The 27,973-nt window shown below is 35.4% G+C and overlaps 4 protein-coding genes and 1 long non-coding RNA gene across 9 annotated transcripts; 3 read left to right on the top strand and 2 right to left on the bottom strand.

The window, feature by feature from the left end:
• Window positions 1–11: 11 nt before the first annotated feature.
• LOC103511701 (anoctamin-8-like) lies at window positions 12–4,105 on the bottom strand. The gene is made up of 6 exons (XM_026825387.1): window positions 4,046–4,105; window positions 3,393–3,515; window positions 2,802–2,954; window positions 2,159–2,294; window positions 913–987; window positions 12–125 (listed from the first exon to the last, which is right to left on the bottom strand). Exons 1-5 carry the CDS (start codon window positions 4,103–4,105, stop codon window positions 917–919), a joined length of 543 nt encoding a protein of 180 aa, XP_026681188.1. The 3' UTR covers window positions 12–125; window positions 913–916.
• LOC113468460 lies at window positions 3,897–26,797 on the top strand. 3 transcript variants are annotated; one of them, XM_026825393.1, is made up of 8 exons: window positions 9,744–10,031; window positions 10,333–10,661; window positions 11,592–11,906; window positions 15,246–15,572; window positions 16,972–17,688; window positions 18,112–18,442; window positions 18,721–18,802; window positions 26,501–26,797. In XM_026825393.1, the coding sequence occupies exons 1-8, from the start codon at window positions 10,013–10,015 to the stop codon at window positions 26,655–26,657; spliced, it is 2,277 nt and encodes a 758-aa protein (XP_026681194.1). In that variant the 5' UTR covers window positions 9,744–10,012; the 3' UTR covers window positions 26,658–26,797. The 3 variants fall into 3 exon arrangements, with proteins under 3 accessions (XP_026681195.1, XP_026681194.1, XP_026681193.1); XM_026825394.1 differs by lacking the exons at window positions 9,744–10,031; window positions 18,721–18,802 and adding an exon at window positions 3,897–4,217 and having other exon boundaries at window positions 26,419–26,795; XM_026825392.1 differs by lacking the exon at window positions 18,721–18,802 and having other exon boundaries at window positions 26,419–26,795.
• Window positions 12,094–12,640, top strand: LOC113468461. Its single transcript, XM_026825399.1, has one exon. It carries the CDS (start codon window positions 12,105–12,107, stop codon window positions 12,462–12,464), a length of 360 nt encoding a protein of 119 aa, XP_026681200.1. The 5' UTR covers window positions 12,094–12,104; the 3' UTR covers window positions 12,465–12,640.
• Window positions 24,062–24,637, bottom strand: LOC113468462. Its single transcript, XR_003392204.1, has 2 exons — window positions 24,502–24,637; window positions 24,062–24,190 (listed from the first exon to the last, which is right to left on the bottom strand). It is a non-coding gene; the product is annotated as an uncharacterized LOC113468462 (long non-coding RNA).
• On the top strand, window positions 24,623–27,963 carry LOC103511699 (trichohyalin). 3 transcript variants are annotated; one of them, XM_026825395.1, is made up of 5 exons: window positions 24,623–25,122; window positions 25,272–26,289; window positions 26,863–26,886; window positions 27,379–27,533; window positions 27,788–27,963. In XM_026825395.1, exons 1-5 carry the CDS (start codon window positions 24,662–24,664, stop codon window positions 27,930–27,932), a joined length of 1,803 nt encoding a protein of 600 aa, XP_026681196.1. In that variant the 5' UTR covers window positions 24,623–24,661; the 3' UTR covers window positions 27,933–27,963. The 3 variants fall into 3 exon arrangements, with proteins under 3 accessions (XP_026681196.1, XP_008474656.2, XP_026681198.1); XM_008476434.2 differs by lacking the exon at window positions 26,863–26,886 and adding an exon at window positions 27,039–27,059 and having other exon boundaries at window positions 25,272–26,292; XM_026825397.1 differs by lacking the exon at window positions 26,863–26,886 and having other exon boundaries at window positions 25,272–26,292.
• The last annotated feature ends 10 nt before the right edge of the window (window positions 27,964–27,973 follow it).

Here is a 27,973-nt window from a genome sequence, read left to right as displayed (position 1 = left end):
GGACTGAGAGCGCCGTACAAGTCGAAACTAAGCTTGGCCAGACGGAACTGCTCTTGCACATAGGGCAGGGCAGACTCCTTGATGTTGCCGATGAGTTGTCGCGTGATGAGCAAAGTGGCGAGTTGCTGTGAAACAAACACATGAGCCACACATGAATACCTATAAACTCCGGCGAGAATGATCTGGTATTCCAGAGTTAAGGCGCCCAGAAGGGAAAAAACCTATAGACTACAGGTGAATGACCTGGTATTCCAGAGTTAAGACGCCCAGAAGGGAAAAATCCTATAGACTACAGGTGGTAGTTATGAATGGGGATAGGCTAGGCTAGGCTTGAAAATAAAAAAGAAAAAATATAGCTCGAGCCTAAACAGAATGATCTGGTATTCCAGAGTTAAGGCGCCCAGAAGGGAAAAAACCTATAGACTACAGGTGGTAGTTATGAATGGGGGTAGGCTAGGCTAGGCTTGAAAATAAAAAAGAAAAAATATAGCTCGAGCCTAAACTTGAATATGTTACCACTGCAATACCATAACAAACCACCCAAACACGAATACCAGTAAACTTCAGATCTAGCCCACGGGCGGCGCGGCGATAATACGTTAACTGTATAAACAAACGCTAGCGCTCGCAAGCATAGCCCTGTTCATAACAAACCACCCAAACACGAATACCAGTAAACTACAGATCTAGCCCACGGGCGGGGCGGCGCGGCGCGGCGATAATACGTTGAAAGCACCAGTTCCTGATATATCACTGAAGTTAAGCAACCCTGTGAATTTTCTTCACCTATAATACGTTGAAAGCACCAGTTCCTGATATATCACTGAAGTTAAGCAACCCTGTGAATTTTCTTCACCTGTGTCAGTAATAAGACGAAGCACCCGTCTTTTGAATCATGGTCAGATTTCTTACCTCTTTAAGTCTTTCCTGATCTTGCAAGTAGAATGCGATGTAGAAGAGGGAAGAAAATGAGTTGACGAATTGAAACTGGAAAAGAAAAGCGGAAAAAAATGTCAACAAGTGGTCTTCTTTGCCTTTTCCCGTGTACAGACGGGGTCAACGTTTTATATCAGCCTCTCGATCAGTCTTAAAGTGATAGTTAGGCTGATATTTGGTTTTGCCAACAAACAAAAAGTACTAGTGTATACCCTTCGCACTCAACTTTGGCTATTTTTGGCGTGGAACGATATAATAAGGGGAATTTCAGGGTGGTATACTGGTATACTCCCTGTTTAAAGTCCTCCAGCCAGACTAAGCTGGTCTACCCCCTGTTTAACGTCCATCCCAGACAAGAGACTACTATGATGAATAAAACAATACAAACCAGAGCCACTTTGACTATGAGCTGAAATCAGTCTTAAAGTGATAGTTAGGCTGATATTTGGTTTTGCCAACAAACAAAAAGTACTAATGTATACCCTTCGCACTCAACTTTGGCTATTTTTGGCGTGGAACGATATAATAAGGGGAATTTCAGGCTGATATACTCCCTGTTTAAAGTCCTCCAGCCAGACTAAGCTGGTCTACTCCCTGTTTAACGTGCATCCCAGACAAGAGACTACTATGATTAATAAAACAATACAAACCAGAGCCACTTTGACTATGAGCTGATTTTCATATTTTGTGTCGAGGCGATAGTTTTCTTTTGATCCACGACATAATAAGAGCAGCATTAAATAGAAATAAAATAAATAAGAATAAAAAATGGAAAAATAAAATAGAATCAAGTGTAAGATAACACGAAAGAAATCCTCGCATGCATGAGTAACTGACCTTTATTTTAAAAATAAAGACCCAAATGGGCTCCCTGGAACAATAGTAGTAGATTGACAGGGGAATTATAAGCAAATATTTTTAGCATATTATTATATGTAGGGGACCCAAAATGCGCCTTGGGGCAAAAAAGTGCCCGGGACCCCCGCGCCGGCGGGGCTGCGCGGGTGACATTAACATCAGTGTGTGGGAGGAAAAACTTAAAAACTTTGAATTTAAATACCTACACATCTCAAAATTGAAAAGAAAAAAATCAATATTATATCCCATGCCATCTGACCCCCACCTCATTTAGTACCTACTTACCCATATCATTCAGCCACAGTGCCACCTTGTAATTATATCCCATGCCATCTGACCCCCACCTCATTTAGTACCTACTTACCCATATCATTCAGCCACAGTGCCACCTTGTAGTAAGCTTCGTCCAGAAGTGTAATGATGACCGCCAACAAAACTTTGGGCACATAACTTAGCCAGAAATAGTAGCCGCCATTTTGAATGTACTTGTCCCACCAGTCCTAGAATTCAAGAGAATAATTCAATTATTATTATTATAATTATCAAGGTTCCATTTATTATTTTTTTAACATAATAACATCAGAACATACAAAATTCGTATCAATGGAATACCCATCCGTGAAAGCAAAGCTTGTGCCACGGATGGGGGCATCAAACAGACGCTTTGCCAGCCTAGTTAGCTTGTTCGGTAGCGCGTATGCTTTGTGAGCATTAGGTCGCGGGTTCGATTCCCGCCCAGGCCGATCTTTATCCTAAACAGATAAGTTTCGTTCCGTGCTGGCTTTCTACTATTGTCATCTTTCTCTCTTTGATTTCGGGAAAACAAGACCTCCGTAGCCAGCCTAGTTAGCTTGGTTGGTATTTGTTACAAAAAGCCCACTCCGAGGTGCGGGTGTAGGGACTAACAGCCCTAAAGGATGGGTTAAGCTTCTACGAATCTAACTACAGTTTCCTCTCTATCAAATCTCTTGAAAAACTAAAATGAATTGTGGACACTTTCTCTTCACCTGTACTTTCAAACTGGCTATCATGACACTAAGGACGACTAGCAAACAAAGAGCAATGATAGGAACACTGACGAAATACCGGAACACGTGTCTTTTCCAGCTAGGATACGTGGGTTCGAGTCGGCCCGTGACAGGACTTACTACGAGGTTTCCCTGAAAATTGAAACATACAAAAAATAGGTAAATACTGTAGATAGATATGTAGTTTCCAAGGATAAATGTATGGTATTACACATTTCGAAGAATACTTTTATTAAAATTGTAAGACTTTTAGTAGCATTTAGTACCTACTTAAAGGACTTGTATAGCCCAAAATGAAATTATCTTATACCTAGATAGAGAATAAGAGATAGGTACCCTGTGTTTTTTTTTTACAAATGCAGGAGCTATTGATGACTATTAAGGTGTGTCCACACATAGTCGACTGACCGTTGATCGACGAAGTCGAGGCAGTGTGGACAGTTCACTCGACATGGATTCATTGCAGGTCGACTACGTGTGGACACACCTTTAGGCCACTCTTCCATAAAGGTATCTACTAAGGAACTATATACCTTCCATATAGATAGGTACTATGTAACATGTGCTTACCGAGTATAAAGGTCGCGGTTCCATTAAAAGTTCATGCCTCTGATCTAGAGTCCCCCACTTGTACGCCAGCTCAGAACTGTACCTCTTCCATGCCTCCAGGTAAATGCTGAACCAATACTTGATCTGGGCATAATAAGTATTTTTCTTCTGCCCTTACAAGATTAATTATTATTATTTTTATTATTAACTCCGTATTGTACACGACGCGACGTATGTACTCTATGTACCTACCTACATAACTTATACGGGCTACGAGTAAGTTGGTATTTTGACAGTTTTGTTGAATTACCGTACGACTACGTACGGTATTGACATCTAGCAATCTAGCGTACGATAATAGGCACAGGTAGGATTCGTGAGGCCGTGGTTATGAACTGGGCCATCGTAGGCCATCGTCGGCCTTTTTGCGTGTAAAGTTGGCGGGAAATTCGAATTTTTGATTTTTTTTCCGCAATATTTTATTTACTTTGGACTTAAAAGTCAAGAAATTATAATTAAAAAGTTTTGTTTCTAATATAGTAAAATTATTTGAACATTCCTTGGTTTTATTTGAAATAAAATTTCGACCCTTATCACTCACTGTAACACTTTCATAATTTCATCTCATTCAAAGGAAAGTTTTTAGCTCTAATAAAAGGTTTTTAGATCTATACCTTACAAGCTTGTGCCAGGAAGTCTTCATTCAACTGCTGTAACAATATATAGGGGAGCATCTTGTCCGGTTGATATTTTTCAAATTTGATCCCTGGATAAGATAACAAAACTATAGTAGCACAACTATTGTTACCTATGTAAAAAGTGGCAAAATGACCACGGATATTTCAGGTAAGTGTATTTAGTTGCCTTATGTCATCATTTTTAAAAAAATAAATGTATTGCACTCCAGCATTGCACACTGTCCACAGGAAGCTGGCACACTATGGAGTTGCACACAAGCCTACAGGAACCATTTTGAGATACAAGCAACCTCTGCAATTTGCAGGGATAGTGTATGGCCAGAGTCTCCCAGACAAATCTCTGCCATCTCAGTGGTGATTTCTAAAAAAAAATCACTGGCATATTATGCTATGTGGTAATCACATTAATTCAATATTATCTACCTATTTGTGGTTATGTTCCAGATTTCAACATGAAAAAAACCTATGTGTCTATTCTCCAAGAGTATATGGCTGATAAAAATGAAATTATGATCTATGTATCAGGTGTTTGCAATAGCAATAAGAGAAGATATTTTTTATTACTTATCCTACAATCACAGTTAGATTTTTATCATTATTAAGTAGGTACTTAGTTTCTTCAATTTAAATTCATCCAGGCAAAAGTGACTGTTTTGTTTATTGGACTTACACAGAGAAAGGTGCTGTCAGGTAGAGAGCATAACTGTCAGTACTTGTGTGATGCTTCACTTGAACAACCAAGCCAGGAGTTCCACATCTCAGTCGGGATAACATCCACATTAACTCCATGTCCTCTGACTTGGGTGGAAACATGATGACAACATCACATTCTTGGGTAGGAACTGTGTTAATCCAGAGTCTTCTAGGAGTCATTAAGTGACCTGTTCTAGGGATTTTCCTGCGCAAAAGTCTTGATGCTGAAATCATACCATATTTCCAATTATTTTGCTAAACCAATTTATTCTTACTGGATTATGTTAGAGACATAAATGTAAACATTAAAAGAGGGGGGGGGAAATGTACTTGTAAGTATTTTTGTTATTTTATGCAGGTGATACTATTGCAAGAGCAATGTATTGATTGCAAATCAACTTACCTGACTCAAAAGATTCTTTGGCTGATGCAAATATTCCATTGCCCGAGTTGCTGCTACAAGCCAAATTTGTATCTTCTTTGTAGGAGGCATTTTCAGACAGTCCATCTCCTATCTCAGTTTCATTATTGCTTTCAGATGCCATTGCTGTCAATTACTTTGATCACATTATTAAAACACCCATCAATAAGTGATTTTCCATTTGATCTGAATTAATAGAAAGTAACAAAGGTTAAGAACTGTGTCCTTTGATGCCAGGAATTGAACACTGAGGCCTTTTCCACAAACCACTCTTAACTCCCCACTTTTTACTGTGTGTGTAGAAAAAATGAGTTAAGAACTGTCTCCTTTGATGCCAGGAATTGAACACTGAGGCCTTTTCCACAAACCACTCTTAACTCCCCACTTTTTACTGTGTGTGTAGAAAAAATGACTAAAGAACTGTGTCTTTGATGCCAGGAATTGACAAATGAGGCCTATTACACAAACCATGGTACTTGTGCAGAAGTCAAGTCAGTGGAATATTGCTACCAAAGGAACTGGCACAAACGAGCAGTGACCAGTGTTATTATAGGGTTAGGTTAAATGCAAGAAGGAGTTTTCAGTTAAGTTTAGGCACAGCATGCAGAGCAATTAAAGTTCAGGCGTTACATACAAAGGTACAGAATTATTGGAGAATTGGTTCTGATTTTTCAGCAAGGAATGGAGAGTGCAGTCTTTTTTATGGAATATGCCAAAGGACCTCTGCAGTGCAAACTTGTGATTGATACCTACACACTTAGCTATGAAGACTTGGCTTTTTCATACATTTTTGCAATCATCTTGTCACCCATCCAAATCTCTGCTTGTGGCTATCAAACAGCACTCACTTTATCAATAAAAAGAAATAGGTAGGTAAGTACAAATCTAGGTAGGCATAGGCATATTATTAAAGATATTTCATACATTACCTATTCCAAGTAAGGCACCAAACTATGAAGTTGAAGTTAGATTTTCAGGTTTTCTAGAGTTACATTAAATTTAAATGTAATTTAGACTTGAATTAATTTAGCACTATTTTAAAGAAGAAAATCAGAAAATGTTGATTTACATTTTAAAAAATGAAAATCCAGCAAAAATGGATAATCAGGATTAGTTTATTCTTTATTACCTAGTTGTTATCATTATCATTTTTTTTTTTCAAATTGAATTACCGTACGACTACGTACGTTTTATAGCAATAGCGTACGAAGAAAATGTTGATTTACATTTTAAAAAATGAAAATCCAGCAAAAATGGATAATCAGGAAAATCAGGATTAGTTTATTCTTGAATTACCGTACGACTACGTACGGTATTGACATCTAGCGTACGATAATAGGCACAGGTAGGATTCGTGAAGTACATTCTGCAATGTTGCCAATTGTATTCACAGAGTATTCTTTAGTATTCTTTTTTAGCTAAATTCCTTTTTTTATGAAAAGTTGCCCCTTGTACCCTGCAAAAGTCAAAAATCTTATCTGATAAAAGATAAAAGGATACAGGAAACATTTGTCACTTTGATTAAATATCTCTTCTTTCAGCTTTCTTAGTGATCTATACCTTACAAGCTTGTGCCAGGAAGTCTTCGTTCAACTGCTGTAACAATATATAGGGGAGCATCTTGCCCAGTTGATATTTTTCAAATTTGATCCCTGGGTAACATTTGATCCCTGGATAAGATAACAAAACTATAGTAGCACAACCATTGTTACCTATGTAAAAAGTGGCAAAATGACCACAGATATTTCAGGTAAGTGTATTTAGTTGCCTTATGTCATCTATTATAATTATCAAGGTTCCATTTATTATTTTTTTAACATAATAACATCAGAACATACAAAATTCGTATCAATGGAATACCCATCCGTGAAAGCAAAGCTTGTGCCACGGATGGGGGCATCAAACAGACGCTTTGCCAGCCTAGTTAGCTTGTTCGGTAGCGCGTATGCTTTGTGAGCATTAGGTCGCGGGTTCGATTCCCGCCCAGGCCGATCTTTATCCTAAACAGATAAGTTTCGTTCCGTGCTGGCTTTCTACTATTGTCATCTTTCTCTCTTTGATTTCGGGAAAACAAGACCTCCGTAGCCAGCCTAGTTAGCTTGGTTGGTAGTTGTTACAAAAAGCCCACTCCGAGGCGCAGGTGTAGGGACTAACAGCCCTAAAAGATGGGTTAAGCTTCTACGAATCTAACTACAGTTTCCTCTCTATCAAATCTCTTGAAAAACTAAAATGAATCGTGGACATTTTCTCCTAACCTGTACTTTCAAACTGGCTATCATGACACTAAGGACGACTAGCAAACAAAGAGCAATGATAGGAACACTGACGAAATACCGGAACATTATGTCATCATTTTTAAAAAATAAATGTATTGCACTCCAGCATTGCACACTGTCCACAGGAAACTGGCACACTATGGAGTTGCACACAAGCCTACAGGAACCATTTTGAGATACAAGCAACCTCTGCAATTTGCAGGGACAGTGTATGGCCAGAGTCTCCCAGACAAATCTCTGCCATCTCAGTGGTGATTTCTAAAAAAAAATCACTTGCATATTATGCTATGTGGTAATCACATTAATTCAATATTATCTACCTATTTGTGATTATGTTCCAGATTTCAACATGAAAAAAACCTATGTGTCTATTCTCCAAGAGTATATGGCTGATAAAAATGAAATTATGATCTTTGTTACAAAAAGCCCACTCCGAGGTGCGGGTGTAGGGACTAACAGCCCTAAAGGATGGGTTAAGCTTCTACGAATCTAACTACAGTTTCCTCTCTATCAAATCTCTTGAAAAACTAAAATGAATTGTGGACACTTTCTCTTCACCTGTACTTTCAAACTGGCTATCATGACACTAAGGACGACTAGCAAACAAAGAGCAATGATAGGAACACTGACGAAATACCGGAACACGTGTCTTTTCCAGCTAGGATACGTGGGTTCGAGTCGGCCCGTGACAGGACTTACTACGAGGTTTCCCTGAAAATGGAAACATACAAAAAATAAGTAGATACTGTAGATAGATATGTAGTTTTCAGGGAGAAATGTATTGTATTACACATTTCGAAGAATACTTTTATTAAAATTGTAAGACTTTTAGTTTTCCTTTTAGTAGCATTTAGTACCTACTTAAAGGACTTGTATAGCCCAAAATGAAATTATCGTTAAGTATACCTAGATAGAGAATAAGAGATAGGTACCCTGTGTTTTTTTTACAAATGCAGAAGCTATTGATTACTATTAAGGTGTGTCCACACATAGTCGACCGACCGTTGATCGACGAAGTGAATCTATGTTGTCGAGGCAGTGTGGACAGTTCACTCGACATCGATACATTGCAGGTCGACTACGTGTGGATGTGGACACACCTTTAGGCCACTCTTCCATAAAGGTATCTACTAAGGATCTATGTACCTTCCATATAGATAGGTACTATGTAACATGTGCTTACCGAGTATAAAGGTCGCGGTTCCATTAGAAGTTCATGCCTCTGATCTAGAGTCCCCCACTTGTACGCCAGCTCAGAACTGTACCTCTTCCATGCCTCCAGGTAAATGCTGAACCAAACCACATTGAATAGCGAGAATAGAACGTAACCTATGTCCTCGGAACTTTGATCGCCACGTCCGAAACCAATCTGCGAATAATTACAGAAATGGTTTTTCATCATTTACATACACATGTAAAACATGTAACCTTCTTTTTTCGTCAGCCTCGCAAAGGGTGATTGCTTTCGGCTGACATTTGGTTTTGGCTACAAAAATTTTACGAGTGGATTTTTATGGGGGAAAAATTATGGAATTTAACATAAAACACATACTAATAAAATTTGGCGTCTGTAGTCCATACATATTATTAATAAATTTAATGGTAAATTGATATCATATAATAAATTAAGGTGCGTCCAAACAGTCCACCGCCCGTCGATCAACGGCCGTCGACTATGTGTGGACACACCTTTATAGGTACAATAACGATTGTCAAATAAAAAGTGTCTCACTACCCACTTACCCAAAATATGAATCCGACAAAAGCAGGTATGATCAGCATGTATGTATAATGGCCAAGCCATGCAAAGTACATCGCGATTTTCACACCGAAATATTTGCATACAGAATCTGTAACAAGAGGTAATAGAATTATTTATTTTGCACCACTAATTCTAAATGTACAGATTAATGTGAAAATAAACCTTGTGTTTACCTTTTGGTAAAGGTTGTCTGTTACAACACTGCAGAGCAAAGCAAGAGAGGAAAAAAACTTCGTCACATATCCACCTTTCGATACTAGAAAAGAAGAGTTAGTAGGGAATTTGTCTTACCTAGAGGCTGTTTTTTGACAAAGGTTCGAACCCAGTTTTGTCTAAGCTGTTCTAGGCCATCTAATTCATGGAGAGGATACATTTGACTGATCAAACCTTCTGAAAGACACTTGGGGACTGAAAGGGAAGAGAGATAGGGTTCCATTATTAACATTCTGCAATGTTGCCAATTGTAATCAGAGTATTCTTTTTTAGCTAAATTCCTTTTTTTATGAAAAGTTGCCCCCTGAACCCTGCAAAAGTCAAAAATCTTATCTGATAAAAGTGATACAGGAAACACTTGATCATTTGATTAAATTTGATCTCTTCTTTCTTAGTGATTGAGACCTCCTATACCTTACAAGCTTGTGCCAGGAAGTCTTCATTCAACTGCTGTAACATAGGATCATTATAGGAGAGCATCTTGTCCGGTTGATATTTTTCTAATCATACCTTCCATTTGGTCCCTGGATAACAAAACTAGTAGCACAACCATTGTTACCTATGTAAAAAGTGGCAAAATGACCACAGATATTTCAGGTAAGTGTATTTAGTTCTTAGTTGCCTTATGTCATCATTTTTGAAAAATAAATGTATTGCACTCCAGCATTGCACACTGTCCACAGGAAACTGGCACACTCTGTAGTTGCACCCAAGCCTACAGGAACCATTTCGAGATACAAGCAATCTCTGCAATTTGCAGGGATAGTGTATGGCCAGAGTCTCCCAGACAAATCTCTGCCATCTCAGTGGTGATTTCTAAAAAAAATCACTTGCATATTATGCAATATGGTAATCACATTAATTCAATATTATCTACCTACTTGTGATTATGTTCCAGATTTCAACATGAAAAAAACCTATGTGTCTATTCTCCAAGAGTATATGGCTGATAAAAATGAAATTATGATCTATGTACCTAGAGAAGATATTGATAAAGTGTCAAAAAGATCAGTATTTTCCTATGAATTGAATCTCTTCAATGGAGCTTACATTGCACATGGCAGTGGTCCTAATAAGAAAATTGCTAAACAAGAGACTGCAAAAAATATGTTGATGCAATTATCAAGAGACAGGAGCAATGTGAAAGCATTATTGGATAAAAACAAAATACAGGAACCCTCATTATGCAAGTCTATAGAAGTTGAAGCAAATGATTTAGGAGATCTGGTAAAATTCTTACATTACTACTATTAAGTATACCTACTTGTAAATATTTAAATTAAAAAACAAAGTACCTATCCAATTACCTACAAACCTATTGAAGTAAAATGTATTGCAATCAGTAGCTCATTGAAAAGGGGGGAAAATAGGTACACCTATACCTCTATTATAGGTAGGTGTTATATATGAAGATAATATCTCTTCCATCATGTCCCTATAGATAACATTGAATATGTTGAAACAGAGAAGAATTTACTTTTTTTTTACTGTCATCATATAGAACTGAAAAGTCTTCTGCTTGCAGAGTTGTAGTATAAAATGGCTGTTTTTATTTAGTAGGTAGGTAATAAATTATTTTTATCTTGTTTCAGAATAAGAAAACACCAGCATCTATTTTAGATGAACACCTAGCAGATCAAAAAGAGATACCTAATTATATCTTATTACATTACTACTATTAAGTATACCTACTTGTAATAAAAAAACAAAGTACCTATCCAATTACCTACAAACCTATTGAAGTAAAATGTATTGCAATCAGTAGCTCATTGAGAAGGGGGAAAAAATAGGTACACCTATACCTCTTTATTATAGGTAGGTGTTATATGAAGATAATATCTCTTCCATCATGTCCCTATAGATAACATTGAATATGTTTTAACAGAGAAGAATTTACTTTTTTTTACTGTCATCATAGAACTGAAAAGTCTTATGCTTGCAGAGTTGTAGTATAAAATGGCTGTTTTTATTTAGTAGGTAGGTAATAAATATTTTTTATCTTGTTTCAGAATAAGAAAACACCAGCATCTATTTTAGATGAACACCTAGCAGATCAAAAAGAGATACCTAATTATATCTTCTGCTTGCAGAGTTGTAGTATAAAATGGCTGTTTTTATTGAATAGGTAGGTAATAAATTATTTGTATCTTGTTTCAGAATAAGAAAACACCAGCTTCTATTTTAGATGAACACCTAGCAGATCAAAAAGAGATACCTAATTATATCTTCAGTGAAACTCTGGATCCATCTTCCTCAAAAACATTACAAAAATGTAGTTTGACATTATTTGATGGATTACTATCAGCAACAGGTGAAGGATTAACCAAAAAAGAAGCAAAGCAAAAAACAGCTGAAAGTATGCTAGTTAAACTATCCAATCTAAAAACAGCAATGAAAAAATTAAAAGAATCAAATGAAATAAGTGAAGACATAGATTCAGTGAAGGAAGGTTCAAGTAATCAAGAAACAGGGGTGAGTGCCTATACCAGAGTAGATGATAATGTTTCTTATTTAAGTACTATCAATTCATTAGCTTTATCATTAATTTGATGTAATTCTTTGAATTTACTCATGTCTTTATCCTAAAGACATTTTAAAACAATTAAATTGTAGAAGTTGATTAGTGGTGGTAATCAAACGTTTATTTTAGTCTCTTTCGTTTACTTTCAGATGAAAACACCTGTATCTCTCTTACAAGAATATCTAGTAGAACAAGGGACTGTTCCGAGGTATATAGCCAGAGAACTATCAACAGGACCATCAACACCGAAAGTTTTCCAATACGAACTGTCCATATTTGGCGGCCAATACCAATCAACAGGTTCTGGGCAAAGTAAAAAACAAGCGAAGCACGAAGCTGCTAACAATATGTTGCTCAAGCTGTCAGAACAGAGACCAGATCTGAAGAAATTGCTGGAACGAAATGATTTTTATGAGAAGATGGACAAAGTGACCAGCAATAACAGTTCGATCAAGAATAATAGCATATTTCAACTGGATAGTAAGTTTCTATTTATTTTGTACATCTAATATAAATGTAAAAATTGTTCTGAATAATTTGCCCTATCAACATAATATATTTGAGGATATGGTACGTAGGTACTTGGTGACTTAGGTAATTACTTTTTACATATTTTAATTTTAAAAAAATTGAGCCTTAAAGAAAAAATACCTAAGAAAGTACAAAACGGAAGATTAAGATTTAAGGGTTACCTTAAAGATAATGACTCGACTATGAGGTGTAGACAAATTGAAAATGCTAGAAGGCAACAAAATTGTTCAGTTGATTGCACGTTGGATAAAAAGGAATTAAATACCAATAATTAGGTATACCTATGTAAGTACTTAGAATTAAACTTCAAGTAAGTACCTACCCAGCTACTAATGTGTTCACTGTTCACTTCTAAATCACTAGGCATAGCTCTCAAGTGCTATTTAATAATTTGGAATACCTATTTTCAAAATGATGTGAGTTTTTCAGAGTGTATATTGTATTTTAAGGTAAATTGATATCGTATTATAAATTAAGGTGTGTCCAAACAGTCCATTGCCCGTCGATCAACGGCCGTCGACTATGTGTGGACACACTTTTATAGGTACAATAACTATTGTCAAATAAAAAGTGTCTCACTACCCACTTACCCAAAATATGAATCCGACAAAAGCAGGTATGATCAGCATGTATGTATAATGGCCAAGCCATGCAAAATACATCGCGATTTTCACACCGAAATATTTGCATACAGAATCTGTAACAAGAGGTGATAGAATTATTTATTTTGCACCACTAATTCTAAATGTACAGATTTGTGTGAAAATAAACCTTGTGTTTACCTTTTGGTAAAGGTTGTCTGTTACAACACTGCGCAACAAAGCAGACTTAACTCGAGAGAGAGGAAAAAAACTTCGTAGAAAGAAAAGTTAGTATTTTGTCTTACCTAGAGGCTGTTTTTTGACAAAGGTTCGAACCCAGTTTTGTCTAAGTTGTTCTAGGCCATCCAATTCATGGAGAGGATACATTTGACTGATCAAACCTTCTGAAAGACACTTGGGGACTGAAAGGGAAGAGAGATAGGGTTCCATTATTATCAATTATTATAAGGTAGAAGTATTAATAAAGTATAAGTACTGTGATTTATAATACTTCGGGCCTAAATACATATCATTTCCTTAGGTCTAGTAACAAGGTATCTGAAATCCCTCAAATGTGATTTGAGAGTTACAAAGACACCACCTTTTCCAATTTGGCGGTATGTATTTGTGGTTTCTGTCCACAATTTGGTAACTCAAAATATTACACAGTTGTATTATCAATTCATTACCTAGGTACCTATGGAAGAATAAAGACTTTATAAGGATGAATACTTGGGTGCTCTTATAATCAATAACTATTTTAATTTATTTTAGATCCACACATGTCATAACTTGTCAACTGAATATTATAAATATTATAACTACTAAGGCCAGCCTCTCACTATCAGGCAGACTTAACAGGTACACCTCATCAGGTCTGCCTGTCAGGTCTACCTGATACTTGATGAGCACATATAATGTCAGGTGGACATGATCAGGTGTAATTCTAAGCCTACCTGATAGTGAGTGGCTGTCTTAATCCTTACTTTTTCACTTACTTATTGCTTGGCCCTCAATAAACTTGAAGCTACCAAATTGGTCATTGGTGGTTGCTCTCAATGTATGAAGCATGGTGCTCTTATAATCAATAACTATTTTAATTTATTTTAGATCCACACATGTCATAACTTGTCAACTGAATATTATAACTACTAAGGCCAGCCACTCACTATCAGGCAGACTTAACAGGTACACCTCATCAGGTCCGCCTGTCAGGTCTACCTGATACCTGATGAGCACATATAATGTCAGGTGGACATGATCAGGTGTAATTCTCAAGTCTACCTGATAGTGAGTGGCTGTCTTTTAAGCTTTACTTTTTCACTTACTTATTGCTTGGCCCTCAATAAACTTGAAGCTACCAAATTGGTCATTGGTGGTTGCTCTCAATGTATGAAGCAGGTGGTAGACCATCCACTGTCGTTCTTGAGTGGTGAAGAAATCTTTGTCCACTTCTTCTCCCGATTCAAACAGCTCTATTTCCAGCTGGACGAATTCTTTTAATCCTCCGCCATGCTCTTCTTTCAAACGTTTGGGAAGATGAAGTTCTTCTGCTGTTTTTAATAACCTGTGAGGGAGAGATTTTTTTAAGGGATTTTGGTTAGATTCAAAACTTTCACGTGTAGAGATTAAAATACTAGGGTGACTGTACCAGTAGTCGATCATTTTTCACGTTTTTAAGTTTCAATTAGCTCTGGTTCTATTGTTGGACACTCTTATATTTCTAAAGACATTTTAAAACAATTAAATTGTAGAAGTTGATTAGTGGTGGTAATCAAGCATGTTATCTCATCAGTTATTTTCTAAGGGATGTCTTTATCCTAAAGACATTTTAAAACAATTAAATTGTAGAAGTTGATTAGTGGTGGTAATCAAGCATGTTATCTCATCAGTTATTTTCTAAGGGTGTGTGGAAGATCCCCTGGTTCTAGTGAACTATACAGTGTACAAAATATGTACCCCAAAAAATACCACTTCGTGGCATAAAAAAGACCCCGCCAAGTCGTTCCTCCCAAAATAAATCAAGTGCCACAAAAAATAGGCCAAGACTACTTAGAGCAGCCTATGATTCATTTCATTCTCAGCTAGGCATAGCTCTCAAGTGCTATTTAATAATTTGGAATACCTATTTTCAAAATTATGTGAGTTTTTCAGAGTGTATATTGTATTTTATTTCAGAGTGGAACTAAAACCCCTGCCATGGTTTTAAAGGAATATCTTGGTATCTCACCAAATTATATCTTCAAAAAACTGGACTCTGATCCACTATCTTTTCACTGTGAACTGAAATTGTTTGATAAATACTATGCAGAGGCTGTAGCACTGACTAAAAAACAAGCTAAACATAGAACAGCAATGGACATGTTGGTGAAAATGTCTCAAGATAGATTAGAAGTGAAGAAATTATTGAAGGAATGCAATGTTCATGAACAAGAAGACCTAATACAAGAAACAGACAATGTCAGCACTGAGAGTGAAAGTGTGGAGGTGTCAAAAATCCAAAATGTAAGTATTGGACCCATCCTGCAAATTGGTATGCCAGCAAATAGGCAATTTTTATATGTGAGGAAGAAAGATCAAACACAAGAAATGAAAGTTTGGAAAGATCAAACATGAGAAATGAAAGTTCGGAAAGATCAAACATGAGAAATGAAAGTTTGGAAAGATCAAACATGAGAAATGAAAGTTTGGAAAGATCAAAAAAGAGAAATGAAAGTTCGGAAAGATCAAATATGAGAAATGAAAGTTCGGAAAGATCAAACACAAGAAATAGTAGTTTGGAAAGATCAAGGTTTAGAAAGACCAAACATAAGAAATGAAAGTTTGGAAAGATCAAATAAGAGAAATGAAAGTTCGGAAAGATCAAATATGAGAAATGAAAGTTCGGAAAGATCAAACACAAGAAATAGTAGTTTGGAAAGATCAAATAACCAGGAAGTCATTGTAAGTAAAAAAAAAAAAAATTAGTGGAGAATAATTTCTTCGTGTCGATTCTCCTCTTTCCTATCATAATATTTACATCACTAGATGAATAATTAGGTATACCTATGTAAGTACTTAGAATTAAACTTCAAGTAAGTACCTACCCAGCTACTAATGTGTTCAATTACGTCTTAAAGGGATTTTGGTTAGATTCAAAACTTTCATGTGTAGAGATTAAAATACTACTTGTCAGGTGTTTCCAATAGCAATAAGAGAAGATATTTTTTATTACTTATCCTACAATCACAGTTAGATTTTTATCATTATTAAGTACTTAATTTCTTCAATTTAAATTCATCCAGGCAAAAGTGACTGTTTTGTTTATTGGACTTACACAGAGAAAGGTGCTGTCAGGTAGAGAGCATAACTGTCAGTACTTGTGTGATGCTTTACTTGTACAACCAAGCCAGGAGTTCCACATCTCAGTCGGGATAACATCCACATAAGCTCCATATCCTCTGACTTGGGTGGAAACATGATGACAACATCACATTCTTGAGTAGGAACTGTGTTGATCCAGAGTCTTCTAGGAGTCATTAAGTGACCTGTTCTAGGGATTTTCCTGCGCAAAAGTCTTGATGCTGAAATCATACCATATTTCCGATACCCTATTACATATTATGTAAGTACCTACTGATTTATTTTTATTAGTCAGTTTGCAGACCTAAGTAATCATCAGCTATATGTGATGGAAGGACACAGTTAGTCCAGTGGTAACATGCTTGGATTTTATCTTGTTTCAGAGTTCTACTAAAACCCCAGTTTCCCTTTTACATGAGTATCTGAATACCCTATTACATATTATGTACCTACTGATTTATTTTTATTAGTCAGTTTGCAGACCTAAGTAATCATAAGCTATATGTGATGGAGGGGCACAGTTAGTCCAGTGGTAACATGCTTGGATTTTATCTTGTTTCAGAGTTCTACTAAAACCCCAGTTTCCCTTTTACATGAGTATCTGGTCGATCAAAAAGAATTGCCAGACTATGAATTCAGCAAAGTGGATTCTGATCCTTCTAGCTTATGGTTTCATTGTAAACTAAAAATATTGAACGGCAGATACTTTGCAGAAGCTACAGGGCTCACTAAAAAACAGGCAAAACATAAAACTGCAAAGAACATGTTGATTGAACTCTCTCAAGATAGACCAGAGGTTAAGCATTTACTGAAGGAATGCAGTTTGCTTGATGAACAACAAGAAAAATTGATGCAAGAGATAGGAAGAACTAGCACAAGAAATGAAAGTTTGGAAAGATCAAACATAAGAAATGGAAGTTTGGAGAGATCAAACAAGAGAAATGAAAGTTTAGAAAGACCAAACATAAGAAATGAAAGTTTGGAAAGATCAAACAAGAGAAATGAAAGTTTGGAAAGATCAAACACAAGAAATGAATGTTTGGAAAGATCAAACATGAAAAATGAAAGTTTGGAAAGAACAAACATGAGAAGTGAAAGTTTAGAAAGACCAAACATAAGAAATGAAAGTTTGGAAAGATCAAGCATGAGAAATGAAAGTTCGAAAAGATCAAACACAAGAAATGAAAGTTTGGAAAGATCAAACATGAGAAATGAAAGTTCGGAAAGATCAAACACAAGAAATAGTAGTTTGGAAAGATCAAATAACCAGGAAGTCATTGTGAGTAAAAAAAAAAAAATAGTGGAGAATAATTTCTTCGTGTCGATTCTCCTCTTTCCTATCATAATATTTACATCACTAGATGAATAATTAGGTATACCTATGTAAGTACTTAGAATTAAACTTCAAGTAAGTACCTACCCAGCTACTAATGTGTTCACTGTTCAATTACGTCTTCTAAATCCATTAATTTCAAGAGTTTTGGATTCCCGTTTCCTCTCAATTTGCGTCTCTTTACGTTTATTTTAGTCTCTTTCGTTTACTTTCAGATGAAAACACCTGTATCTCTCTTACAAGAATATCTAGTAGAACAAGGGACTGATTACGTCTTCTAAATCCATTAATTTCAAGAGTTTTGGATTCCCGTTTCCTCTCAATTTACGTCTCTTTACATTTATTTTAGTCTCTTTCGTTTACTTTCAGATGAAAACACCTGTATCTCTCTTACAAGAATATCTAGTAGAACAAGGGACTGTTCCGAGGTATATAGCCAGAGAACTATCAACAGGACCATCAACACCGAAAGTTTTCCAATACGAACTGTCCATATTTGGCGGCCAATACCAATCAACAGGTTCTGGGCAAAGTAAAAAACAAGCGAAGCACGAAGCTGCTAACAATATGTTGCTCAAGCTGTCAGAACAGAGACCAGATCTGAAGAAATTGCTGGAACGAAATGATTTTTATGAGAAGATGGACAAAGTGACCAGCAATAACAGTTCGATCAAGAATAATAGCATATTTCAACTGGATAGTAAGTTTCTATTTATTTTGTACATCTAATATAAATGTAAAAATTGTTCTGAATAATTTGCCCTATCAACATAATATATTTGAGGATATGGTACGTAGGTACTTGGTGACTTAGGTAATTACTTTTTACATATTTTAATTAAAAAAAAAAAAAAATTGAGTCTTAAAGAAAAAATACCTAAGAAAGTACAAAACGGAAGATTAAGATTTAAGGGTTACCTTAAAGATAGCGATTGTCTCGACAGGATTTTGTACAATGCAAGAACTTTTGATTTCCAGGTTATTGTAGATATCACAACTTCAATAGTCCAGAGTATACTTTCATAGAAGAGACCGGTGATCCACACAACAAAACATTCACCATGAAATGCGAGGTGGAGAAAATCATTGTAGAAGGAACAGTTATTAAATAGGTACTACTTATAACAAAGAAAACTGTGAGCTTTATTCAGTTGTCTTTTGCAATTCTATATTGGCGTTAGTGATGCTTGTTTATTTATGTGGGTTTTTATTAACTAAAAACTACCCTCTAGGAAACTCAGTAAACTAAAACGAACACAAAGTCACAGTGATAGACGCGTATTGTTTATTTCGTGCTACTATGGTAACCCACTGAGCTATTATAAACAGAGGGTTAGAAAGCGTGGGAGATGATGTTCCAAGTTGGTTATACGAACACCTTCTATTAGTAAAGCCGGCCACAAGGATCACCAAAGTTAAGCAACGTTGCACGTGGTTAGTGTCCGGATGGGTGACCAATTGACCATCCTTGTACTGTAGCGTCGCCTGTAGGTGAGACCTACTTGTCATCATTCATTTTATACGTAGGTACATGTCAGCTCAACAATGCTAATGAAATAGCTCTTAATGTCATATGCACAGTATACTCGTATTGCGTATAAATGAAAATAGGATACTTCATATTTAAATGCAACTTACTACATAGGTAAGTACTCCTTTTCGTCTTACAATTTATTAATCCACTTTATATTACGTATCTACTGTTAACAGAAAAATCATTCCATGGTTGAATGTGTGAAGCTATTGAAAATAGGATACTTCATATTTAAATGCAACTTATACATAGGTAAGTACTACTTTTCGTCTTACAATTTATTAATCCACTTTATATTACGTATCTACTGTTAACAGAAAAATCATTCCATGGTTGAATGTGTGAAGCTACTTCCGTCCGATGTGGGTTTTCATCAGGCAGATACATCTGACAAATGTGAAAACTCGGAAGAGAAGAAAATAGACAAGAACATAGTTGATGAATACAAAGTGGACAGAAGCAAGGTCGCTTATTCCAGTGTAGAAACTGATAAAGAAAGTAAGTTACTACTCAACAAGTTAAATGCTTGTAATGGAGATGTCTCCCCAAGAGTAGAATGTGTTGAAGTGGAGCTTGAAAAGATTAAGTGTAAGCAAATTATTCATGGTAGCAAATTCAAAACGCCTGCAGATGTAAAATCAAACCATGACAAGATTCAGAACTCTTTGGCCAATTTGGACTTGAATATTGTAAGCATCATTAATCAAGTCAAGTTGAACAAAGGATTCGCTATTGAAGACAATGCAGCTTTCTTCAAGTATTTGGAACAAGCTCCTGTAGAAGATCTATTCTCTATTGTAGATGTACTGAAATGTGACAAAGACGTGATAATAGATGTCATTCACTTTCGAAATTCACCTTCAGATGATCTATCTCAAGAGCCAGAGTACAAAACCAATTGTAGATTACGAGCAAAAGAAGTGTCAGTAGCTTTTAAATCATTGGGGCAGAATAGAAAAGACTCGGAACGAAAAGTGTATATCCTCTTATTGAAATATTTATCCACTTTAAATTCCAAAGCGGGCGCTGAGGTAAATCCGAGTTAGAGCAAAACGGGGTTCTTCCCTCCTTATCCCAAAAGATGTGTCGATGGTATTAAAATCAAACAGGACACGATACCTACACATAGCTAGATTGAAAAATACAGAAATGGCAATGCTGAGTACACCTATTGTCAATTTGTTTTGATGCAAACTTAATTACTAGATTACGTATTACTTACCTGTGAACATTTTTTAGCTAGCAGTCTTTTATATTTCGAACTTTTACGTGTGATGTATTTTACTATACCTACGTGCTTTCTTTAAGCTAACGTTAAATAAGTATAACACATTCCTTTTTAGTCCGTCCTTCCTTTATTATTACAATAGTAATAAAAAGGTATAAGGGACGGACTATTGTATTCGCTTCGGTGTCGTCTAGTCTTTTATATTTCGAAGTTTTATGTGTGATGTATTTCACTATACCTACGTGCTTTCTTTAAGCTAACGTTAAATAAGTATAACACATTCCTTTTTGAATCTCTTGTGTGTCCAAGATTTTTCTCTATTTAATGGAGCCATGTTTGTGTATGTTCTATTTGTAGGAATTAAAAGTGCTTGTTTAGGGTTAATGATCTATTATTCATACTAGAACAATTTACTATGTTCAATTAGATTCCACATTTTAATATTATTCCTACCAAGTACCAACATAATGTATACCTATTATTTTTATGTGTAACTAGCCGAAATCCGGAGCGAACCTTAAGGCATGGCCATTCATGTCACTCATCCATTTAGTGGTCTTGCTCGGCGTAGCTTAACAAAAACGAACCGGAAAATACCTATAACCTTCACGGGAGTGCAAGCAATAAGTTCTCAAAGTTTCATAGCAATCGGATGAGCGGTTTGGCCAGGCATAAAGTTCGAACAAACAGACATTCATTTTTATATATTAGATGTACGTAGTTATTGTGAGATTTAGTGATTGAAATGTATTTCTTAAAATGTCCTTCATAAATTATAAATATTATTTTTCTTATTTATAAATTTTATACAATATCTACCTATTGTTGTTTTTATAAATATTTCAACGGGTTTCTGGTGTTCTCGTGTTGACCCAGTACCTAACTGGGAAGTGTTTCTTCTCGTCCATCTGATGAGGGACATAGGTACTACGAGATGGGTATGCTACGACACTGACCACATGAGTCTAATGTAGCAGTCTTATTGCTACGAAATAAAACCTGCAGTGTGACACTCATCTTTAATTTACATCGCGCGAATTATGTAACCGTACAAACATTGCGCTACGGTACAAGGATGGTCAATTGGTCACCCATCCGGACACTAACCACGTACAACGTTGCTTAACTTTGGTGATCCTTGTGGCCGGCTTTACTAATAGAAGGTGTTCGTATAACCAACTTGGAACATCATCTCCCACGCAGTACAAGGATGGTCAATTGGTCACCCATCCGGACACTAACCACGTGCAACGTTGCTTAACTTTGGTGATCCTTGTGGCCGGTATACAAGAAACAGACAATGTCAGCACTGAGAGTGAAAGTTTGGAGGTGTCAAAAATCCAAAATGTAAGTATTGGACCCATCCTGCAAATTGGTATGCCAGCAAATAGGCAATTTTTATATGTGAGGAAGTTGTAATAGCTCAGTTGGTTACCATAGTAGCACGAAATAAACAATACGCGTCTATCGCATGTGACTTTGTGTTCGTTTTAGTTTACTGAGTTTCCTAGAGGGTAGTTTTTAGTTAATAAAAATAAAAACCCATATAAATAAACAAGCATCACTAACGCCAATATATAATTGCAAAAGACAACTGAATAAAGCTCATAGTTTTCTTTGTTATAGTACCTAATACCTAATTAATATTTCATCATTGACTCCTTGTAGATGTGGAAGGTATGGACACGAACTTGACGGACATGGTGGTTTGCGGCTCTTCAAGGTAGGTAAATGGCGATATGTAGCTCCTTTGAAAATCATGTTCTAAAATACATTTTTCAATACTTCACGAGTATAGACACCAGTCATTTGTCGAGTCCTTTGAAAAACTTGTTTTTTCAGTTACTTGGACATTATAACCTTCCTGGTACTGGTACCTACGGTTGGACAATGGTAATGTGAACTCTATGGAATGAGATAATAATAATAATCGTATTCCCAGTAGGGAGTGTAGGTATTTTCTTCTTCATTAGGTAATACAGTTGTTCACATAAGCTTAAAGATATCATTTCTTTAGGTAATACAGTTGGTCACATAAGCTTAAAGATATCATTTCTTTAAGTGTGCCTATTATGTATTATTTTTCTCGTTTCAGGAATCATGCATTTTTGGATTATTTTAAAACAAGTAATACTTTACAAGGAAGAGAAAAGTCAATAATAATAATCGTATTCCCAGTAGGGAGTGTAGGTATCTACCAACCTTATTTTCTTCTTCATTATGTAACACAGTTGTTCACATAAGCTTAAAGATATCATTTCTTTAAGTGTGTCTATTATGTATTATTTTTCTCGTTTCAGGAATCATGCATTTTTGGATTATTTTAAAACAAGTAATACTTTACAAGGAAGAGAAAATCGAAATAAAACCTGCAGTGTGACACTCATCTTTAATTTACATCGCGCGAATTATGTAACCGTACAAACCGCTACAGTACAAGGATGGTCAATTGGTCACCCATCCGGACACTAACCACGTGCAACGTTGCTTAACTTTGGTGATCCTTGTGGCCGGCTTTACTAATAGAAGGTGTTCGTATAACCAACTTGGAACATCATCTCCCACGCTTTCTAACCCTCTGTTTATAATAGCTCAGTGGGTTACCATAGTAGCACGAAATAAACAATACGCGTCTATCACTGTGACTTTGTGTTCGTTTTAGTTTACTGAGTTTCCTAGAGGGTAGTTTTTAGTTAATAAAAACCCACATAAATAAACAAGCATCACTAACGCCAATATAGAATTGCAAAAGACAACTGAATAAAGCTCACAGTTTTCTTTGTTATAAGTAGTACCTATTTAATAATTCATCATTGACTCCTTGTAGATGTGGAAAGTATGGACACGAACTTGACGGACATGGTGGTTTGCGGCTCTTCAAGGTAGGTAAATGGCGATATGTACCTCCTTTGAAAGTCATGTTCTAAAATACATTTTTCAATACTTCACGAGTATAGACCCCAGTCATTTGTCGAGTCCTTTGAAAAACTCGGTCATGTTCTAAAATACATTTTTCAATACTTCACGAGTATAGACCCCAGTCATTTGTCGAGTCCTTTGAAAAACTTGTTTTTTCAGTTACTTGGACATTATAACCTTCCTTGTACTGGTACCTACGGTTAAACAATGGTAATGTGAACTCTATGGAATGAGATGATGATAATAATAATAATAATAATAACAATCGTATTCCCAGTAGGGAGTGTAGGTATCTACCAACCTTATTTTCTTCATTAGGTAACACAGTTGTTCACATAAGCTTAAAGATATCATTTCTTTAAGTATGTCTATTATGTATTATTTTTCTCGTTTCAGGAATCATGCATTTTTGGATTATTTTAAAACAAGTAATACTTTACAAGGAAGAGAAAAGTCAATTCACCATCAACTGGATGATGAAAGGAAGAAATATTTAGAACTTCAAAACAAACGTAAGATGTGCAGGTCAAATGAGACAGAAGAACTTATGCCTGTAACAAATGTCATAACACACGTGAGAAAACCTAATGTAGGAACTATTCAAACTAATTATTCAACTATCGGAGAGGAAATGTTGTTGGAGTGTAAACGCTTGTTTCAAAATGATGACTCGACTATAATGAGGTGTAGACAAATTGAAAATGCTAGAAGGCAACAAAATTGTTCAGTTGATTGCACGTTGGATAAAAAGGAATTAAATACCAAAACTATAACCACTTTGCTGCTAGGAAACTGGGAAAGTGATTGATATTACAAATACACCATTGTATCTACTGGACAAACCTATTGTCTGTATGTACATACCTACTCCTGGACAAAATTTCTTTAATACAGTAGAACCCTGATTTTTATGAACTTTGGTTATATGAACCCCCCATTATATGAACTTGAAAATCTGAGCTTTTTATTTATTTTTTGCTCAAAGATTTTTTTTTTTTTTTCTGACAATGCAAACAAAAATTTCCGATTTTTTATTTCAACCTTCACAGAAATTGTAAACAATAATGCTAATGTGAACAATTGTGCGTACTGAAAAATCCAACAGTTCCAACACTGATATCAAGATAGATGAAACATGTAAGTGTTGTGGAACAGCACTAATATCGTCTGAGGAGAAAACAAAAAAGAATCCACCTATAAGATCGACTCCAAACAATGCTGATTTACAACATTTAATTATGACAAATAAGTATCCCTTTGATAAACAATACGAAGCAGTACTAATTAAAAACAATAGTGATTCCAAATCGAGAATAAAGCACTCAAATGGTACTCACATGGAAAAAAATAATTTAGGACTATACCAGCCAATCCATCCTGAACAAAGGGAAACTGAAACTTACAAAATGCAAATTCAAAATAGTAGTTCGTTGTATGATCACAAAATAGTATCCAGTAGTCATAATGACAATTCCAGAATAAGTGATGATTTAGATGATGTATGTATAAAACATAAAGAACAATATTCCCAAGTACATAAACATGAAGAAACAATAGATAATACATTCGTCTACGAAATTGACTTGAAATATAACCAAGGAAATGAACAGGACAAAAATTGGATGGAAGAAGCTAAATCAATTTTAATTAAAATGGGTGAAAATATAAAAATCATAAACGATGTTGATAAAAGAAACAGGCAATAGATAATACATTCGTCTACGAAATTGACTTGAAATATAACCAAGGAAATGACCAGAACAAAAATTGGATGGAAGAAGCTAAATCAATTTTAATTAAAATGGGTGAAAATATAAAAATCATAAACGATGTTGATAAAAGAAACAGTGACATCGAAAAAGAGAGACTAGCAAGTTGGTCTTTAGCAAAATGGAAATGTTTTACTGAAAACAATAAAAATAAAAGACACAAGCTTGAGAAAATGAAAGTTCACAGAGAACAAAACTTGATGAGACGTTATTTCTATGAATGGAAACAAAAAACGAATATTATTATTAAGGAAAAAAATGAAAGGGCTGAAAAAATTGACATGTTTTTGGATGTTCTACGATCAAGACAAGAAGAATTGAAGGAAAATCTCGAGAAAAAAAGAAAAACAAAACCTGCTTACGACCTCCAAAGGAATGAGTTCAAGAATAGATTAAACATACAGAAGGATATTATAAAATCTCAAAAACAGAAACTAGCAGAGGCTGAAGAGGAAATACAGAAAATGAAAATCAGACAAATTTTAGAACAGAATAAAATATCCCGAAACGTTGTTGAGGAAAATGTAAGAGAAACCATACAAAATATTGACCCAAAACTTAAAGTGGCAGCAAACCAAATAATCAAATTTAAAAATGACGAGAAAAGAGAAAGTCACGAGAAAGCAAAGAAATTGGTTGAAAGTATGGAACAGAGAGCGAAAGAAAGGAAATTAAAATGGCAAGAAATACAAGAAAGAAAAAAACAAAAAGCTGAGGCGAAAGTCAAATTATTAGAAGAGCAGGAAGCAGCAAGACTACAAGAGGAGGAAGAAAAAAAGAAGAAGAGAATCATTGAGCTCAAAGAAAAACGTAGAGTAGAACAAGAAAATGCAAGAAAGAAGGAAAATGAGCGAAGGAGACTCAACAGCTTGTCCGTGATTGCTGAAAATTTCCATAAAAAGAAACTAAAACAAAGAGCTTTACGTGGATTTCGAGAAAATTTAGAAAGCTGTTTGATAAAAATGGAGCTTGCTGATAAATTTTATATTTACCAACTCAAAAGAAAGTGTTTCATGGCCTGGAAATTCTATACAGAAGAAATTACAGCCGAAAAGGAACATTTGGCTGCCCATTTCTATAACTACATCCTCAAAAGGAAGGTATTTGATAATTTTAAAAAAATTGAGCCTTAAAGAAAAAATACCTAAGAAAGTACAAAACGGAAGATTAAGATTTAAGGGTTACCCGACAGGATTTAGTACAATGCAAGAACTTTTGATTTCCAGGTTATTGTAGATATCACAACTTCAATAGTCCAGAATATACTTTCATAGAAGAGACCGGTGATCCACACAACAAAACATTCACCATGAAATGCGAGGTGGAGAAAATCATTGTAGAAGGAACAGGAAACAAAATACAAGCTGCTAAACACAACAGCGCGGCTAAGATGTTAGTGAGACTGCAGGAGGAATTGAACAAGATTGCTGAGAGTGAGGTAAGTACACTACTCGCCTGTAGATGAGACCTACTTGTCATCATTCATTTTATACCTAATATCGTCATTCATTTTATACGTAGTTACATGTCAGCTCAACAATGCTAATGAAATAGCTCTTAATGTCATATGCACAGTATACTCTTATTGCGTATAAATGAAAATAGGATACTTCATATTTAAATGCAACTTACTACATAGGTAAGTACTCCTTTTCGTCTTACAATTTATTAGGGTATTTGACACATTCAAAGAGGTATCTATATCTATCCAACTAGTATTTTACTACCTACCAACTCCTTATCTTTTATTTATTCATCATGTAATGTAGTACCTACTTTCTGTTTTGCAATAAACTGAAAGAGTAGTTTAATAACTTATAACAATAATAATACAAAATGATTATAGGTATTTGACACATTCAAAGAGGTATCTATATCTATCCAACTAGTATTTTACTACCTACCAACTCCTTATCTTTTATTTATTCGTCATGTAATGTAGTACCTACTTTCTGTTTTGCAATAAACTGAAAGAGTAGTTTAATAACTTATAACAATAATAATACAAAATGATTATCTTTGGGGGAAAATTAGCATGGATGAATCCATTAAAGGTCAATGATTCAACGAAGTAATAAACTGATTACCTCTAAGGAGTCTAAGGGGATTGACTGAAAGATGTATTGCTAATATATTCATGACTTTTGGGTTGATAATAATCTTATCGTCAATTTTATTATTTACAGATTTACAATACACGTATTCTTAACTTGCAAGTTGCAATTGACTTCCGCGATCTAAAAATTCAGGAGAAATATTTTTCAAAATGGAAAGCATTTTGTCGTTGGCAACGGCGGATAGTTCAACATCAAATGAAAGAGGCGGACAAATATTATTGCAGGTAAATATCGCAGGACTTTTTTTTCGAATTTTAAACGGGATAACTACAAAGTACCTAGTTTGAGATCCAACAAAATTAATATGTAAACAAAGTGTGATATGGTATCGAATTTTAAACGGGATAACTACAAAGTACCTAGTTTGAGATCCAACAAAATTAATATGTAAACAAAGTGTGATATGGTACACGTTACAGGGTTGAAGGATTTATTTACACTGGACTGGTTATGATTTACTGTGACTTTCTCATTTCAGGAGACTACTTCGACATTGCTTCCTGCGTTGGAGAGAGTTACCCCAAATTGCGTTTTATGAGAGAGAAAAAGATAAGCGTATCCGCGAGTGGAGAGACAAAGTGAAAGAGGTACTTCCTGACTTTGTACCTTTTGAGGTGGAGTAGGTTAAAAAAAAAAAAAAGAATGTAGGGAACGGAGATACAAA

The sequence above is a fragment of the Diaphorina citri genome, unplaced genomic scaffold (assembly GCF_000475195.1).
Source record: "Diaphorina citri unplaced genomic scaffold, Diaci psyllid genome assembly version 1.1 scaffold742, whole genome shotgun sequence".
In the NCBI taxonomy this organism is placed as follows: Eukaryota; Metazoa; Arthropoda; class Insecta; order Hemiptera; family Psyllidae; genus Diaphorina; species Diaphorina citri.
This window is presented reverse-complemented; position numbering and strand designations above follow the sequence as displayed.

What these genes read in the sequence shown, in the direction of transcription:
- LOC113468461 (XM_026825399.1), top strand. Translation starts at nt 12,105, where the DNA reads ATGAAAACACCTGTATCTCTCTTACAAGAATATCTAGTAGAACAAGGG.
- LOC103511699 (XM_026825395.1), top strand. Translation starts at nt 24,662, where the DNA reads ATGACAAATAAGTATCCCTTTGATAAACAATACGAAGCAGTACTAATT. An exon ending in TATTTGACACATTCAAAGAG is followed by an intron (nt 26,887 to 27,378) that starts GTATCTATATCT and finishes TATTATTTACAG; the next exon opens with ATTTACAATACACGTATTCT. An exon ending in GCGGACAAATATTATTGCAG is followed by an intron (nt 27,534 to 27,787) that starts GTAAATATCGCA and finishes TTCTCATTTCAG; the next exon opens with GAGACTACTTCGACATTGCT.
- LOC113468460 (XM_026825393.1), top strand. An exon ending in CAAATGATTTAGGAGATCTG is followed by an intron (nt 10,662 to 11,591) that starts GTAAAATTCTTA and finishes ATCTTGTTTCAG; the next exon opens with AATAAGAAAACACCAGCTTC. An exon ending in TAGCATATTTCAACTGGATA is followed by an intron (nt 18,443 to 18,720) that starts GTAAGTTTCTAT and finishes TTTGATTTCCAG; the next exon opens with GTTATTGTAGATATCACAAC.
- LOC103511701 (XM_026825387.1), bottom strand. Translation starts at nt 4,105, where the DNA reads ATGCTCCCCTATATATTGTTACAGCAGTTGAATGAAGACTTCCTGGCA. An exon ending in AACCGCGACCTTTATACTCG is followed by an intron (nt 2,955 to 3,392) that starts GTAAGCACATGT and finishes TTCAATTTTCAG; the next exon opens with GGAAACCTCGTAGTAAGTCC. An exon ending in TAGCCAGTTTGAAAGTACAG is followed by an intron (nt 2,295 to 2,801) that starts GTGAAGAGAAAG and finishes CTTGAATTCTAG; the next exon opens with GACTGGTGGGACAAGTACAT.